Below are 17,027 nucleotides of genomic sequence, written 5' to 3'. Positions count from 1 at the left end.
GAACTGCAACTAACCATAGCAGAGTCCACAGAGTCACCTAATTTGGAACCATCCGTATAAATTGGAATGGAAAGATTGTTAGAAATACGTTCAGTAAATAAAAGACGGTACTTCCAATCGGGAGTATCTGCTCTTCTCAGATGACTTAAAGAAAGGTTACATTCCAGTAACATTTGCAATGTTATCCAAGGACAGACCCAATTCATCCAACTGCGCCTGGATGTGAAGGCCAAAAGGAGCAATGGCAGATCGTCTGTTCTTGAAAAGTATGGCCCACACAGGAAGGAAAACACAACCCCAGGTAGGATGCTTTGGTAAGGAACGAAGTTTTGAAGAATATAGTAAAGACAGTTGCAGACGGAAAAGGTGCAAAGAAGGTTCATGAGACTCTACGTATAAGCTCTGAACTGGGGTGGTGTGGAAAGCCCCAGTGAAGAGTCGAAGTCCTTGATGATCAATGAGATCCAGCATCTTTAAGGCCGAGGGTCTGGCAGAGCCATAGACCAGTGGTCATAGTCGAGTTTCGATAAGAGCACAATATATCTTTAACATAGAACATCGATTTGCTCCCCAAATGGTGGTAGAAAGGACACGGAGGATGTTCAGTGCTCTTGTACATTTGACCCATAGTTGCTTAATGTGTGGTATAAAGGTCAGCTTACAGTCAAAGATTAGCCCCAAGAGCTTGGTCTCAGGGACCACAGGCAGCGGAACTTCACCGATACGGAGTTCAGGATCACGGTGAGTACCCCTTTGATGCCTTTTTGCGTCTTGTGTAAAAATATTATCACATATTTAATCACTGGTAGATGTCAAAAGAGAAAGTATGTTATGGTGGACTTTTCTAAAGTATACAGTTGTATAGGAGAAAGAGATATACAGGTATTCTACCATGTAAGAACGTTTTTCTTCTACAAAACAGAGAGAAATGGACCAGTTATTGTTAAGATTCCATGTAGAACTAAACCAAACGTCTTTAAAATGCTTATCGTATACAACAACTAGTTTCTTAAACAAAGTGACAACAAATTTACTGCTTAAAATAGGGAGTCACATATATATGGTTGACGACTGATAGTTACTGAAAATGTATTATTGCCGGTTAATAATTACTATACATGTATCGATATTTTGCCAGTTTGTAATTACGACACATACGTTTTGTCGGTTGGTGGTTCCTAACATTTATTATTGTCGGTTAGTATTTTTTTATAGCAAAGCCACATTAGGCTATGAACTACATCCACACAGGGGAATTGAACACCTGATTTTAGTGCTGTAAACCCGAAATTTTACCTCACCCCCATGGGGGCTGCTGGTTAACACTTACTACAAACGTATCATTGTTATTTGGTAATTACTACAAAATATATTATTGTTAGTAAGTAATTACTGCAAAGTCATACTTGTTAGTAAGTAATTACTGCAAAGTCATACTTGTTATTCAGTAATTACTACAAAGTCATCCTTGTTATTCAGTAATTACTGCAAAGTCATCCTTGTTATTCAATAATTACTGCAAAGTCATCCTTGTTATTCAGTAATAACTGCAAAGTCAACCTTGATATTTAGTAATTACTACAAAATTATCCTTGTTATTCAGTAATTACTGCAGTCATCCTTGTTATTTAGTAATTACTGCAAAGTCATCCTTGTTATTTAGTAATTACTACAAAGTCATCCTTGTTATTTAGTAATTACTACAAAGTCATCCTTGTTATTTAGTAATTATTGCAAAATTATCCTTGTTATTTAGTAATTATTGCAAAATTATCCTTGTTATTTAGTAATTACTACAAAATTATCCTTGATATTTAGTAATTACTGAAAAGTCATCCTTGATATTTAGTAATTACTGCAAAGTCATTCTTGATATTTAGTAATTACAACAAAATTATCCTTGATATTTAGTAATTACTGCAAAATTATCCTTGTTATTTAGTAATTACTGCAAAATTATCCTTGTTATTTAGTAATTACTGCAAAGTCACCTTGTTTCTTAGTAATTACTACAAAGTCATCCTTGTTACTTAGTAATTACTGCAAAGACATCCTTGTTATTTAGTAGTTACTACAAAGTCATCCTTGTTATTTAGCAATTACTGCAAAGTCATCCTTGTTATTTAGTAATTACTGCAAAATTATCCTTGTTATTTAGTAATTACTGCAAAATTATCCTTGTTATTTAGTAATTACTGCAAAATTATCCTTGTTATTTAGTAAATACTACAAAGATATTCTTGTTATTTGGTTGGTTGGTTGGTTGGTTTAGTGTTTTATGGCACAAAGCAGCTAAGCTATCTGTGCCAAACGTCCGGTAAAAAGGTAAAACTAAAGTAAATGTAGTAAAATTCATAAAAGGAAATGAAGATAAAACAAAACATTATTGAAAAACAGAAAAAGCATAAAACCAATGTTAGTATCTAGTCTACAATGTTAAGAGAGAAACCACAGTAAGAGAAGTTGTAAAGGACTTTCTCTAGCATAATGGTAATGATCATAACCTGCCAGGAAGACTAAGAGGTAAGTACAAGAATCACCGTCAGTCACCTGAAGTTGGTCTTTCCAGTCCTGGTGTCGAGTTATTTAATGTTACAGCCATTTTCTAATTTCAAATCGAACTAGAGAGATTGTGATTCTTAAAAAGGAACCACAATAAAAAGGTTTAATGAATAAATATAAAACACCTAAATGACATAAAAAGATTAATGACCTTTAAAAAAACTAAAAATTTTATCAAGGTGGACAGTGTCACCCTCACCTATAACAGTCTAATGTTATGGACAAACCTTTGGACAGAACATGTTTAAAATGGTGCCGTCGTTGAGAGTCGTAACGAAGACAAGAAAGTAAAATGTGGCTTGCAGTGATCTGAGTGTTACACAAACTACACACTGGTGCATCAGTTTCAGATAAAATGAAACGATGAGTTAAAAAACTGTGACCAATGTGTAGTCTAGTTAGAACAACTTCCTCCTTCCGATCCTTACGGAAGCTAGATGGCCAAAACCCAATAAGGGGTTTTATTTGGAAAAGTTTATTTGGCACGGAGCCGATCTTGAATACAGGACCATAGTCCATGTATGGAATAGGCACAGTGGTGATAGTGCCAGAGCAGATAGATTTAGCTGCCGTGTCTGCAAGCTCGTGCCTGCGAATACTAACATAGCCTGGTATCCAGAAAAACTGGATAGAAGTAGATGTTAATGAGAAATGGACCAGTCGGGTTTGAATATCAGTGAGAACAGGGTGGGAACCAATGTGAAGCGACTCCAGAGCCAGTAGAGAACTAAGCGAGTCAGTATAAATAGTGTAGTTGAAGTGCTGCTTTGCTTCAATATGATCAAGGGCAAGAGAAATGGCATACAGTTCAGTAGTGAACACAGAAGCTGTAGAGGGGATTCTGTGTGCAAATACCGAACTGCAACTAACCATAGCAGAGTCCACAGAGTCACCTAATTTGGAACCATCCGTATAAATTGGAATGGAAAGATTGTTAGAAAGACGTTCAGTAAATAAAAGACGGTACTTCCAATCGGGAGTATCTGCTCTTCTCAGATGACTTAAAGAAAGGTTACATTCCAGTAACATTTGCAATGTTTTCCAAGGACAGACCCAATTCATCCAACTGCGCCTGGATGTGAAGGCCAAAAGGAGCAATGGCAGATCGTCTGTTCTTGAAAAGTATGGCCCACACAGGAAGGAAAACACAACCCCAGGTAGGATGCTTTGGTAAGGAACGAAGTTTTGAAGAATATAGTAAAGACAGTTGCAGACGGCAAAGGTGCAAAGAAGGTTCATGAGACTCTACGTATAAGCTCTGAACTGGGGTGGTGTGGAAAGCCCCAGTGAAGAGTCGAAGTCCTTGATGATCAATGGGATCCAGCATCTTTAAGGCCGAGGGTCTGGCAGAGCCATAGACCAGTGGTCATAGTCGAGTTTCGATAAGAGCACAATATATCTTTAACATAGAACATCGATTTGCTCCCCAAATGGTGGCAGAAAGGACACGGAGGATGTTCAGTGCTCTTGTACATTTGACCCATAGTTGCTTAATGTGTGGTATAAAGGTCAGCTTACAGTCAAAGATTAGCCCCAAGAGCTTGGTCTCAGGGACCACAGGCAGCGGAACTTCACCGATACGGAGTTCAGGATCACGGTGAGTACCCTTTTGATGGCAAAAGTGCATGCAAACGGTTTTAGAAAGAGAGAAATTAAAGCCGTTTGCCATAGTCCACTTCAATACATGATCGAGGGAAGTTTGTAGTTGCTGCTCAATATATCTCATGTTCAACGACTAACCAACATGAGATGTGAAAGTCGACGACATAGAGCCCGTTTGCAACAGTGAGAGAGAGTTGTTCAGTGATGGCATTAATCTTTATACTGAAAAGTGTGACACTCAAAACACAGCGCTGAGGGACTCTAAGTTCCTGTAGAAAAGAACAGAAAAGTGTCGAACCGACACAAACTTCGAATCACCTTCCATTAAAAAAAATAATAATAAAAATGAGTAAATGGCCACATAACCCATATATATGGAGGTCTCACAAAATTCCATACCTTCATGTTGTGTCATAACCCTTCTCAATGTCAAAGAACACTGATACAAGATGTTGTCGTTTGAGAAAGGCTTCTCTGATTGACGTTTCAAGTCGAATCAGGTGGTCCATGGTGGAGTGCTATCGCCAGAACCCACACTGGGTGGGCAAGAGAAGGTTGTTTGATTCAAGGAACCAAACAAGACGAACATTAACCATCCTCTCTGAGGTCTTACAGAGACAGCTCGTCAAAGCAATTGGACAGTAGTTTGAAGAAATCTTTGGATCTTCCCCAAGCTTAGAGAAAGGTAAGACAATAGCCAGGCATCAGGAAAAACATTCTCCTGCCAGATCCAGTTAAAACAATTAGAAGAATATCAAGAGAAGCAGGAGAGAGATAGCGCAGCATGTCATAGTGCACATCATCAGGTCCAACAGATGAAGGGCCAGTTTCACTTCCACCAGTGTAAAGGGACGATTATAGTCATAGAGAAGTGTAGTGCCCACTGACCTTTCAAATCTTGTCCCATATGACTTTGGAACTGGTGGTAGAAGATATGCCAGTTGTGAACTTAATCCAAGTGATGTGGTTTGAAAGTGTGGGATATCTATGGAAAGTATCCCGGGTCCGTTTTTGAGCCTTCCATGCCATGTGGCAGGCAGGATTCCACCACAGACAAGGATATAGTGGAAAATGTATCGAGGTTTTAGGAACACATTGAACAGCTGCTTGTATAATACAGTCAGTTACTGCTGCCAAACAGTCGTCTACTGATGGCTGACAGACGATGGCAGGACCAAGTTCTGCGAGAGCAGTGAAGGTGGACCAGTCTGCCTGATCCAGCATCCACTGGGACACGTGGGTTGGGTGGCATCGACCACAGCCAGTCTCTCTCTAAAGTATAGGAAAATGATCACTGCCTAGTGGATTATTGTCAACCGCCCATGAAAAATGGGAGAGTAATGAAGGGGAGCAAACCGAGAGACCAATGCAGTAAAGGACTAACTAGATGAAAATAAGTAGAAGAACCAGTATCGAAAAGAGAAAGGTTGTGATCAGAGAGCATACACTCCACAGAATGACCCCTCCCATCAATAACAGTACTTCCCCAGAGGGGATGATGTCCATTAAATTCCCCCAGGATTGGAAAGGGAGATGGCAACAGTTCAAAGAGATCATCAAGGTCTGATTGATCATATGTCTCTCCAGGTGACAGGTAGAGAGAACAAACAGTGATGGTATGACCCAAGGAAACACGGATGGCTACGGCTTCCAAGGGTATGTTGAGTGACAGACAGGGTGGGCACATGCTGATCAACCAACAGTGCCACCCCTCCATGTACTCGTCCATCACACAGCCTGTCATTTCTGTACAGAGAAAATTGCTCAAAAGTGACTATATCAGCAGGTTTCAGAAATATTTTTTGTAAGAAAAGAATACAGGATGGTAGGAAGCAATCAGTGTTTTGATGTCATCCAGATTAGATCGTAAACCTCGACAGTTCCATTGTATCAAGGTGGCCATTTTTAATGATGTGTTGGCGAATTGGCTGAAAAACCCTTCTGTTTATGACCACATCTTTTTTCTTTACTGTCCTTATTCGAGGGAAGTCTATCGACCTCCATAAATCCTGCCCTGGGTCAATTGGGCAGGTCTTTGTTGTTGGAAGGAGATTCCAGTGACTGAGGACGCGAACGAATGACTGTTTTGCATCGTGGGGTGAGAGAAAAAGATGTATCCGAAGAAATGCCTGTAACTGGAACCAAAGGATGTGGATCTTGGGGTTTGTTGCAATGTGTGGAAGGAGCAGAGATGGGTGCAGAAGTTGATTCATCAACTTTTTAACCATGGAGGTCAAAAGGCTTTTCATTTGTTTTGAGAACGATTCTCTTGGAGGCACAGATAGATCTGTCTGCACTCCCACTGTAGTTCTGGAACGAAGTGCAGCAACATATGTCCGAGATGAAGGGGTGGACAGCAATTTTCAAGCCTCAGAATAAGTAATGTTATGAGTCGTGTGATAAGTAATATTATGATTTGTTTTCAAATGCTGCACCTTTTTTCCTCCAACCATTTAGGGCAAGAACGAAAGTAGGAAGGGTGAGAACCATTGCAATTGACACAATGCGGGTTCATTTCACACTCATAGGCATCATGGTCCTTGCCACCACAACGAGCACATGTCAGGGAACCACAACATGACGTCTTTGAGTGACCGAACCTCTGACACTGGAAGCATTGGAGAGGGTTTGGAATGTACGGCCATATCCTGCAATTAAGATAACCTGCCTTGATGGTGGCAGGTGCACGTGGTGATGTAAATGTCAAAATGAGGATATATGTCAGCAGTGTAACTCCATCTTTGCAAGTGGAGATGCGCCTCACTGCAGAAACTCCTTGAGTGGAGAAACCAGCGAGAATTTCTGACTCGGAGATGTTTTTCAAATCCCTTTCAACAATAACTCCTCATGATGAATTCAAAGTAGCATGAGGTGTCACCTCAATAGGTATATCCCCAATTGCCTTTGAATTGAAGAGGAGTTCACTGTGTTGTGATGTGGATGTTTCAACCAATATCTCCAGATCGAAGCTTCTTTACTGACTTTGGAGAGCCAGGAAGTCCCTCCAGAATAAAAAAGGGAGACATTTGCCCTGAAGGTTTCTCTGAAAGAGAATGTAATATAAGAAAATGAGGTACAACTGGTGGTACAGATGTTGAAGGTTGCTGCTCAGAATCTTCAAGACGTGGTCGTTTACCTATTGACTGTTTTTCACTATTTTATTTAAATTTTAGCAGGAGGATCCATAAAAAAAAGAAAATTTCGGTGCCCACTGACCCCACCCACCAGGAGACGCACTACAATATCAAGCAAGGAAACTGCAGCAATGCCAGGGTTTCGTGAGCACTATACCCAAACACCAGCATCAGATACAATGTCCACAACACCTGTTGAAAACTTCCAACACTGGTACTTGGTTGACTCTAGCCCAAGTGGGCCAGCCGATTGATCCAAGGGGGCCATTCTACAGGAATTCAAGGCCAATGTGGTGAGTTAGGGTTGGACCCCTCAACCATTAGGATCCTCTCCTCCCCTTCACGGGTCGCCACGCACGACAAACACGTGGGTGGATGTTTAGATCCCAGAGGAGGTAACCTGAAAGAACAACCTTCCCTGGAAGGTCCCCTCCACACGTAGAGGAATCCACACCTAGGGGTTGTTATTTTGTAATTACTGCAAAGGTATCCTTGTTATTTGAATGGTGAAGCGTGAACCATACTATGAATTTTCAGGAATACGTCCCCTCGGACAATGTTTATAATTTTCGTGCATTTTTATTGTATCTGAGTCTGAGTCTGAGTTTACACCTATAACATCTGTTTTATGTCTAAATGTGGGCAATTTAAAGAAAGGAAGAACCATTGTAAGAAATGAAAAATGAACAAATTGACGTCATAATACGTCACCTTCTACTCGTTTGACATTTCTTGTCTTGTTTATTCTTTAATTTCGCGCAAAGCTACATGAGGACTATTTGCGTAGAAGTGCAAGACTAGGGGAAGGAAATTAGTTATCACCAGCCACTGTCAACTTTTGAGCTACCCTATTACCAATGAATAGTGGGATTGACGGTAACATTATAATGCCCCACAGCAAAAAGGGCGACCATGTTTGGTGTGATGGGGATTCCAACCCATGACCCACAGGTCACCACCTGCATATGTCGGGTCCTTTGTGGTCAGTAAGAAACAAGCAAATTATTAACATCTGAGCACCACGAGGCAAATAAAAGTTCCAAAGTATCATCCAAACCCCGAACACACATGTGTCTCCATATACTTATTTATATTTGTGTACATCATAAACGTATGTTAAATCACACATAAACATAGAAACATACAGTTACGGCAGAAAGTGTTGGTACCCCTGCGTCCCGAGTGGTTTTTTGCTCATAACTTAAAATATATAACGACAAGAATAATAGAAGTACAATATATTATAAATATTATACTAACACACATCTACATAAATGTTTATGTAAATTAAACGACAAATAAACTGGTTATAAACAAATAACCAAAAATAGGAGGAGCAGAAAGTGTTCGTACAGTTCAGAATGTGTGGAAAAACTGATATTCCCGTAAAAATGTTGTTTAATTTGGCAAATAAACTACATTATACCATTCCAGAACTAGACACTTGGTTCATAATTATTGGAATTTAGCCAGAAAAAATTTTACTTCCGGCAATTTAGCGCCGTCTCCGTCATTATCTGCTTGGTCATCATGATGAACAGGAAACAACTGTCCAGTGATTTAAAAAACTGAATTATTCTAAAATACAAGTCTTGTGTGTCTCTTTCCATTATTTTTACATAACTTAATGTGCCGAAATCTACTGTTTAAAGCATAATTGTCAAGTTTAAACTTACAGGATCAACTGCTAACCTCCCTTGTTCTGGATGCCCCACCAAAATTCCAGAGAGAACCAAGAGGAAGGTTCTCAGAGAAGTTAGTAGGAACCGTCGTTTAACACGTAATGACACACAGAAACTGGTAAGGGAAACTGGCATTGAAGTAAGCACCTCTACAGTTACGAACATGTTACGCTCTTCTGGGTTCAAAGCATGCTGTCCTCGTAGAACTCCATATTTAAAACCTGTTCATTTAGAAGCACGACTGAGGTATGCAAGAAAGCATGTAGATAAACATTTTACCCACTGAAAGAGTATTCTTTGGTCAGACGAGACTAAAATCGAGCTTTTCAGTCACAATGATGTTCGCTATATTTTCCATAAGAAGGGGGAACTGAATCTTCCAAAGAACACCGTCGCTACAGTTAAACACGGAGGCGGCTCGATCATGCTATGGGGTTCCTTCAGCTCTTCTGGTGTAGGCAGCCTTCCCCGCGTCAACGGAATCATGAAAAAAGAAGAGTACGTTGATATATTAGGAACTTATATGAAGAATGATGCACGGAACTTGTGGCTTGTGCGTCGTTGGATCTTCCAGCACGACAATGACCCTAAGCACACATCGAAATATGTGCAATCCTGGTTGCAGAGGAACCATATAAGCGTTCTGTAGTGGCCATCCCAGTCACCAGATCTCAACCCAATTGAAAACGAATGGCATGAGTTGAAGACCAGGGTTCATTAACATCATCCGAAAAACTTGCAAGAGTTGGAGGCCTTCTGTAAATAAGAATGGAAGAAAATACTAGTCGAGTACTGTCAAACGATCATGGTGGGCTATGAGGAGAGATTGCGCCAAGTTATTCACCTGAAAGGCTACACAACTGACCATTCAAGTAGACGCACGAACACTTTGTCCCTCCTATGCTTGGTTATTCGTTTATAAACAGTGTATTTGTCGTTCAATTTACATAAAAATTTATGTAGATGTGTGATAGTATAATATTAAAAATATATTATACTTTCATTATCCTAATCATGATACTTTTTAAGTTATGAGGAAAAAACTACTCACGACGCAGTGGCACGAACACTTTCTGTTGTAACTGTATTTCACTTGTGCGTGACACCTATGAATGTAATAACCAACTACTTATCCTGCAGTTCTCAGTTGTTGATATACATCATAATCATATGTTCAGTAGTCCGAAGATAGAGACCATACTTCACGGGTTTAGTTGTTCAAACCAAGTGCTGGTGCATCAGTAGTTACAGTGTGTTAACATTGTGTTTAATAACAGTGACTACCATTCTTCTTACAAGTCTCTTTAGCAGCTGCTGGTGTATCAGTAGTTACAGTGTGTTAACATTGTGTTCAATAACAGTAACTACCATTCTTCTGACATGTCTCTTTACCAGCTGCTGGTGTATCAGTAGTTACAGTGTGTTAACATTGTGTTTAATAACAGTGACTACCATTCTTCTGACAAGTCTCTTTAGCAGCTGCTGGTGTATCAGTAGTTACAGTGTGTTAACACTGTTCAATAACAGTAACTACCATTCTTCTGACAAGTCTCTTTAGCAGCTGCTGGTGTATCAGTAGTTACAGTGTGTTAACATTGTGTTTAATAACAGTGACTACCATTCTTCTTACAAGTCTCTTTAGCAGCTGCTGGTGTATCAGTAGTTACAGTGTGTTAACATTGTGTTCAATAACAGTAACTACCATTCTTCTGACATGTCTCTTTACCAGCTGCTGGTGTATCAGTAGTTACAGTGTGTTAACATTGTGTTTAATAACAGTAACTACCATTCTTCTGACAAGTCTCTTTACCAGCTGCTGATGTATCAATAGTTACAGTGTGTTAACATTGTGTTTAATAACAGTAACTACCATTCTTCTGACAAGTCTCTTTACCTGCTGCTGATGTATCAATAGTTACAGTGTGTTAACATTGTGTTTAATAACAGTAACTACCATTCTTCTGACAAGTCTCTTTACCAGCTGCTGGTGTATCAGTAGTTACAGCATGTTAACATTGTGTTTAATAACAAAAACTACCATTCTTCTGACAAGTCTCTTTACCAGCTGCTGGTGTATCAGTAGTTACAGTGTGTTAACATTGTGTTTAATAACATTGACTACCATTCTTCTGGCAAGTCTCTTTACCAGCTGCTGGTGTATCAGTAGTTACAGTGTGTTAACATTGTGTTTAATAACAGTGACTACCATTCTTCTGACAAGTCTCTTTACCAGCTGCTGGTGTATCAATAGTTACAGTGTGTTAACATTGTGTTCAATAACAGTAACTACCATTCTTCTGACAAGTCTCTTTACCAGCTGCTGATGTCTCAATAGTTACAGTGTGTTAACATTGCGTTTAATAACAGTGACTACCATTCTTCTGACAAGTCTCTTTACCTGCTGTTGGTGTATCAGTAGTTACAGTGTGTTAACATTGTGTTTAATAACAGTGACTACCATTCTTCTGACAAGTCTCTTTAGAATACTGACATTAATAGAAGGTACAAACTTAATTTTCTCTGTACCACACAACCTATCTATTTCTGCAGATAATTTAACAGATTTATATAATAACTAAAATATAAATAACAAGCTATCATTTTATAAATATTACTACCCAGAAAGCTTAGAATATTTCTTCTCTTTAAGCTATTTGCATTCATTTTTACCCTACGTGAGCTTTGGTTACTGTATTATGAAAACAAGACAGTTTACTGATCTTAACATTATGTATATTTATTGATATAAAATTCAAAGCAAGTTGAAGACTGTTGAATGCTACAGTATATTAAAACAAACAAAATATACAGGATGTTAGAAAACAAGCAGATTAAAAAAAATCTATTTAACACAAAATATAAAACCTGTGTTCATTTACCACACAAACCGAACACCACATCCCATCACACAAATCTAATGCTACTTACCAATTTCATCTCACACGATGTACTTCAACACATAAACAACACTCAATAATTTCATCTCACACGATGTACTTCAACATATAAACCTAACAACACCCAATAATTTCATCTCACACGATGTACTTCAACACATAAACAACACTCAATAATTTCATCTCACACGATGTACTTCAACATATAAACCTAACAACACCCAATAATTTCATCTCACACGATGTACTTCAACACATAAACCTAACAACACCCAATAATTTCATCTCACATGATGTACTTCAACACATAAACCTAACAACACCCAATAATTTCATCTCACACGATGTACTTCAACACAAACCTTATGGCACTCACTAATTTCGTTGCATTTGATGGGCTTTACCCTCAACTTTGCTGGTATTCTGACTTTTACTTCAAATACTTTATTTCTCCCTGTCTTGTCTTCCTCTTTCAAATTATCTCACTTGTCTGTTTCTTCCCTATTCAAACTGTACATTACCTCTAACCGACAGTGACCAATGTTTCATGCACTACTACAACGTAATGAGCACATTAGATAAATATTTATTGAAGTTCCCATTGACAACTTTACATAGAAAAGAAGTCTTAAAGGTATCCTTGTTTATGTAAAAATGAATTACACTCTATCACAGATGGTCATCTTTGATGTAATAAAACATGTTGTCTTAACAAGTTCATAAAAACCACAAAGTATTACTGGCAACAAAGATGACCAGAAGCATTACTTGTACAATTCATAACACTGTTTACCAGAAGCATTACTTGTACAATTCATAACACTGTTTACCAGAAGTATTACTTGTACAATTCATAACACTGTTTACCAGAAGGATTACTTGTACAATTCATAACACTGTTTACCAGAAGGATTACTTGTACAATTCATAACACTGTTTACCAGAAGGATTACTTGTACAATTCATAACACTGTTTACCAGAAGGATTACTTGTACAATTCATAACACTGTTTACCAGAAGTATTACTTGTACAATTCATAACACTGTTTACCAGAAGTATTACTTGTACAATTCATAACACTGTTTACCAGAAGTATTACTTGTACAATTCATAACACTGTTTACCAGAAGGATTACTTGTACAATTCATAACACTGTTTACCAGAAGCATTACTTGTACAATTCATAACACTGTTTACCAGAAGTATTACTTGTACAATTCATAACACTGTTTACCAGAAGCATTACTTGTACAATTCATAACACTGTTTACCAGAAGCATTACTTGTACAATTCATAACACTGTTTACCAGAAGTATTACTTGTACAATTCATAACACTGTTTACCAGAAGTATTACTTGTACAATTTATAACACTGTTTACCAGAAGCATTACTTGTACAATTCATAACACTGTTTACCAGAAGTATTACTTGTACAATTCATAACACTGTTTACCAGAAGTATTACTTGTACAATTCATAACACTGTTTACCAGAATATTACTTGTACAATTCATAACACTGTTTACCAGAAGTATTACTTGTACAATTCATAACACTGTTTACCAGAAGTATTACTTGTACAATTTATAACACTGTTTACCAGAAGCATTACTTGTACAATTCATAACACTGTTTACCAGAAGTATTACTTGTACAATTCATAACACTGTTTACCAGAAGTATTACTTGTACAATTCATAACACTGTTTACCAGAAGTATTACTTGTACAATTCATAACACTGTTTACCAGAAGTATTACTTGTACAATTCATAACACTGTTTACCAGAAGTATTACTTGTACAATTCATAACACTGTTTACCAGAAGTATTACTTGTACAATTCATAACACTGTTTACCAGAAGTATTACTTGTACAATTCATAACACTGTTTACCAGAAGTATTACTTGTACAATTCATAACACTGTTTACCAGAAGTATTACTTGTACAATTCATAACACTGTTTACCAGAAGTATTACTTGTACAATTCATAACACTGTTTACCAGAAGGATTACTTGTACAATTCATAACACTGTTTACCAGAAGCATTACTTGTACAATTCATAACACTGTTTACCAGAAGTATTACTTGTACAATTCATAACACTGTTTACCAGAAGGATTACTTGTACAATTCATAACACTGTTTACCAGAAGCATTACTGTTTTGTACAATTCATAACACTGTTTACCAGAAGTATTACTTGTACAATTCATAACACTGTTTACCAGAAGGATTACTTGTACAATTCATAACACTGTTTACCAGAAGGATTACTTGTACAATTCATAACACTGTTTACCAGAAGCATTACTTGTACAATTCATAACACTGTTTACCAGAAGTATTACTTGTACAATTCATAACACTGTTTACCAGAAGTATTACTTGTACAATTCATAACACTGTTTACCAGAAGGATTACTTGTACAATTCATAACACTGTTTACCAGAAGCATTACTTGTACAATTCATAACACTGTTTACCAGAAGGATTACTTGTACAATTCATAACACTGTTTACCAGAAGGATTACTTGTACAATTTATAACACTGTTTACCAGAAGTATTACTTGTACAATTTATAACACTGTTTATATTATACAGTGTGAACAGATACAATCACACACTCAAATGACTCTTAGAGATCACATCAACAACCATAAATCTTCTCTCAATTCCACAAAAACATCTCCCTGCTGACAGACATTTTAAGCAACCCAGTCATTTTATCAATGAGTTAATGTTCATAAGCACTGAAACTGACTTAAAACACAAAGATGACAGAAATGACACAAGTTTATTAGATTGCTACTTTAAATACTGTTCAACCTTGTGAGATAAACATAGATCCTGGAATCAGTTACTGATGGCCACTGATTAGTTCTCTGTCACAAAAACAAAACTGTTTTTATTATATGCAAATTTATTTTTATCCTTAATATCTCTCAGTATTCATTATCTATTTATGATAATTATCCATGTTTGTTTGTTTTTTTAATATTTTTAGTTCTATCTTAATATATTCAATTAATCTACAGTTCTGGTCATCACTAATCATTACTGTTGGTCATCACTAATCAATACTTCCTGTTAACCTTATTTTATTTTATAAAATTAAACCTCATATCTAACTTTGTAGTCTCCTGTCATATTGTGTAATGAAAAAATAGACACTAATATACTGAATGTTAATCGTAACACTTCTGGGCCATTGAGACAGTACGTTGTAATGCCATTTGACCTTTCAAGTACATTTGGCTTTGCCTGGTCACTCTCAATTAACCCTCCCCCCCCCTATGCATGCTCCACCTTTTCAAGCTCTTGGGTGACAAGGTTTTGTATTTTTGTCTCAAACAATAAAACATAACTATTTCTCCTGTATTACACTAATACTTAGCATTTATACCAAACTATTGAAAATAAATTCATTTTATGAAATCACAACATTGGCAGCATGTGGGAGTATGCCAAAACATATTAATGTTAATAACATTTAATCTGTCAAAAAGAACATAAATGATATTTTAATATATTGTTCAATACTTAATATATAACGTATACAAATCTTTGTTTTCATTTTGGTTCAAAGAATAAACATAAAAATTACTTTTAGCTTTATAAATTCATCATCTAGTTTTATCTAGTTTCAACAGCAGAAGACAATGATTTTACTAACTGTTTGAACACAGTTTCACTACTTGTCAACAGTTCTAAAAATCATTCACAAGTCCTAACCAACATTCATGTAAACAAACTTAAATAATACATTTCATTAATATCTCCAGCTGCTAAGGTTACAACTCATTATTCTTGTAGTATTCAGAAATCAAAACAACTCATCAAAGTTTTTCTATCTAGAGTGAAATGGACCCAGGATGGGGCAGACATGTCAGGAACAGAGATCTTGTCAGGTTCCTCTTGTTCATTCCTCGTGTCTTTTTGGTGCATAGTTCCTTCTAGTTATTCATAGAAGAGCAATCACTGAACATCTTACTGTCTTTATAACTCATTAAATCAACCATCTAAACACTTCAGTTACAATAAAAACTATAAGAAATCAAGAAAGATTTTACACATCCTATCTATACAAATAGTTTTCAACATTCATTAACTAATAGTACTTTTTAATACAAGTATTCTAGCATTATGGCTATTACTTAATATTAGCACAGCACTGTAATAATAAAGGGATGAAAACATGGGCCCAGGAACCTGGGAGTTTATGTTCCATCTGGCACATTATAGGTAACTTTAGGACAATAAATATTCAATATTTACCAGTAGGATAATCAGTAAACACCACATGTTCAAGTTTAACATATAAAACAGTTTTCTCAATGGTTTTAAAAAAATTTGAATACACAAATGGCAGAAATATTTCACATAACACATTCTCACCCTGGTAGTATGTGTAACAACAACCATAACAAAATCACACAAGGAACTAAATCTTGATAGTAGAACCAGAACACAAGATTACAAATATATGATGTAATGAATTTCTAAAAATTCCCAAACAGTTTTATAATATGTCACTCTTCTCCCAAAGAATTACAGAGAACAACAACACTCAGGCTACAGTCTACTCACTACTTAAGGTAACATCTAACTTCCCTCTCCATGAAACCTCTTCAGTACTTCATACAAGTAAGTACAAGCTGGCTTTGGCCACATTTAATACATATATATTGTTATGCATGTTATATCTAGACAGTTAAATTCCTCCAAACCTAGGACTATTTTTAAGACTGTGTATCCACTAAAACAAAACACACAACACCAACATTCAGCACACAATTAAAGTAATTCAGTTGTAACTAACTAAACTAAAGCATATAATACAGCAATGTTCAATCTAGAACAATATGACTTGTAGGAACTAGTTGAGAATACATTCACAATCACAACACAGCTAAATTAATTAGCAAGCATTAATCACTTCTAGAAACCACCTGCTTTAATACAGTCTAGTACTAGTAATCATTAACGCTGAGATAACAGTTTCTCAGTTAAACTCTAACACAATCAACAAACCCATATTTTGCACACACTGAAGGAGCTAGTTCATCATTGCTTTTGTTCTTTAACTTCTTGCTGGTTAAAAAAAACTACATTATAAAGTTTTGCAAATGAAAT

The 17,027-nt window shown here is 36.8% G+C and overlaps 1 protein-coding gene across 8 annotated transcripts in view; it reads right to left on the bottom strand.

Moving 5' to 3' along the window:
• The window catches only part of DCP2 (decapping mRNA 2), a 215,505-nt gene that overhangs the window by 181,535 nt on the left and 16,943 nt on the right, over positions 1 to 17,027 (bottom strand). For 7 of the 8 annotated variants that reach the window (XM_076477895.1, XM_076477851.1, XM_076477860.1 and 4 more), the window contains one exon: positions 12,444 to 15,847. In XM_076477895.1, the coding sequence (XP_076334010.1) occupies positions 15,711 to 15,847 (137 nt within the window). In that variant the 3' untranslated portion in view covers positions 12,444 to 15,710. Of the gene's footprint in view, positions 1 to 12,443; positions 15,848 to 17,027 lie in introns of those variants that run through there. The other variant, XR_013020373.1, reaches the window with a different exon arrangement.

This window comes from Tachypleus tridentatus, chromosome 2 (genome assembly GCF_004210375.1).
Source record: "Tachypleus tridentatus isolate NWPU-2018 chromosome 2, ASM421037v1, whole genome shotgun sequence".
In the NCBI taxonomy this organism is placed as follows: Eukaryota; Metazoa; Arthropoda; class Merostomata; order Xiphosura; family Limulidae; genus Tachypleus; species Tachypleus tridentatus.
The sequence above is the reverse complement of the archived record's forward strand: the minus strand, read 5'-3'. Positions and strand labels throughout refer to the sequence as shown.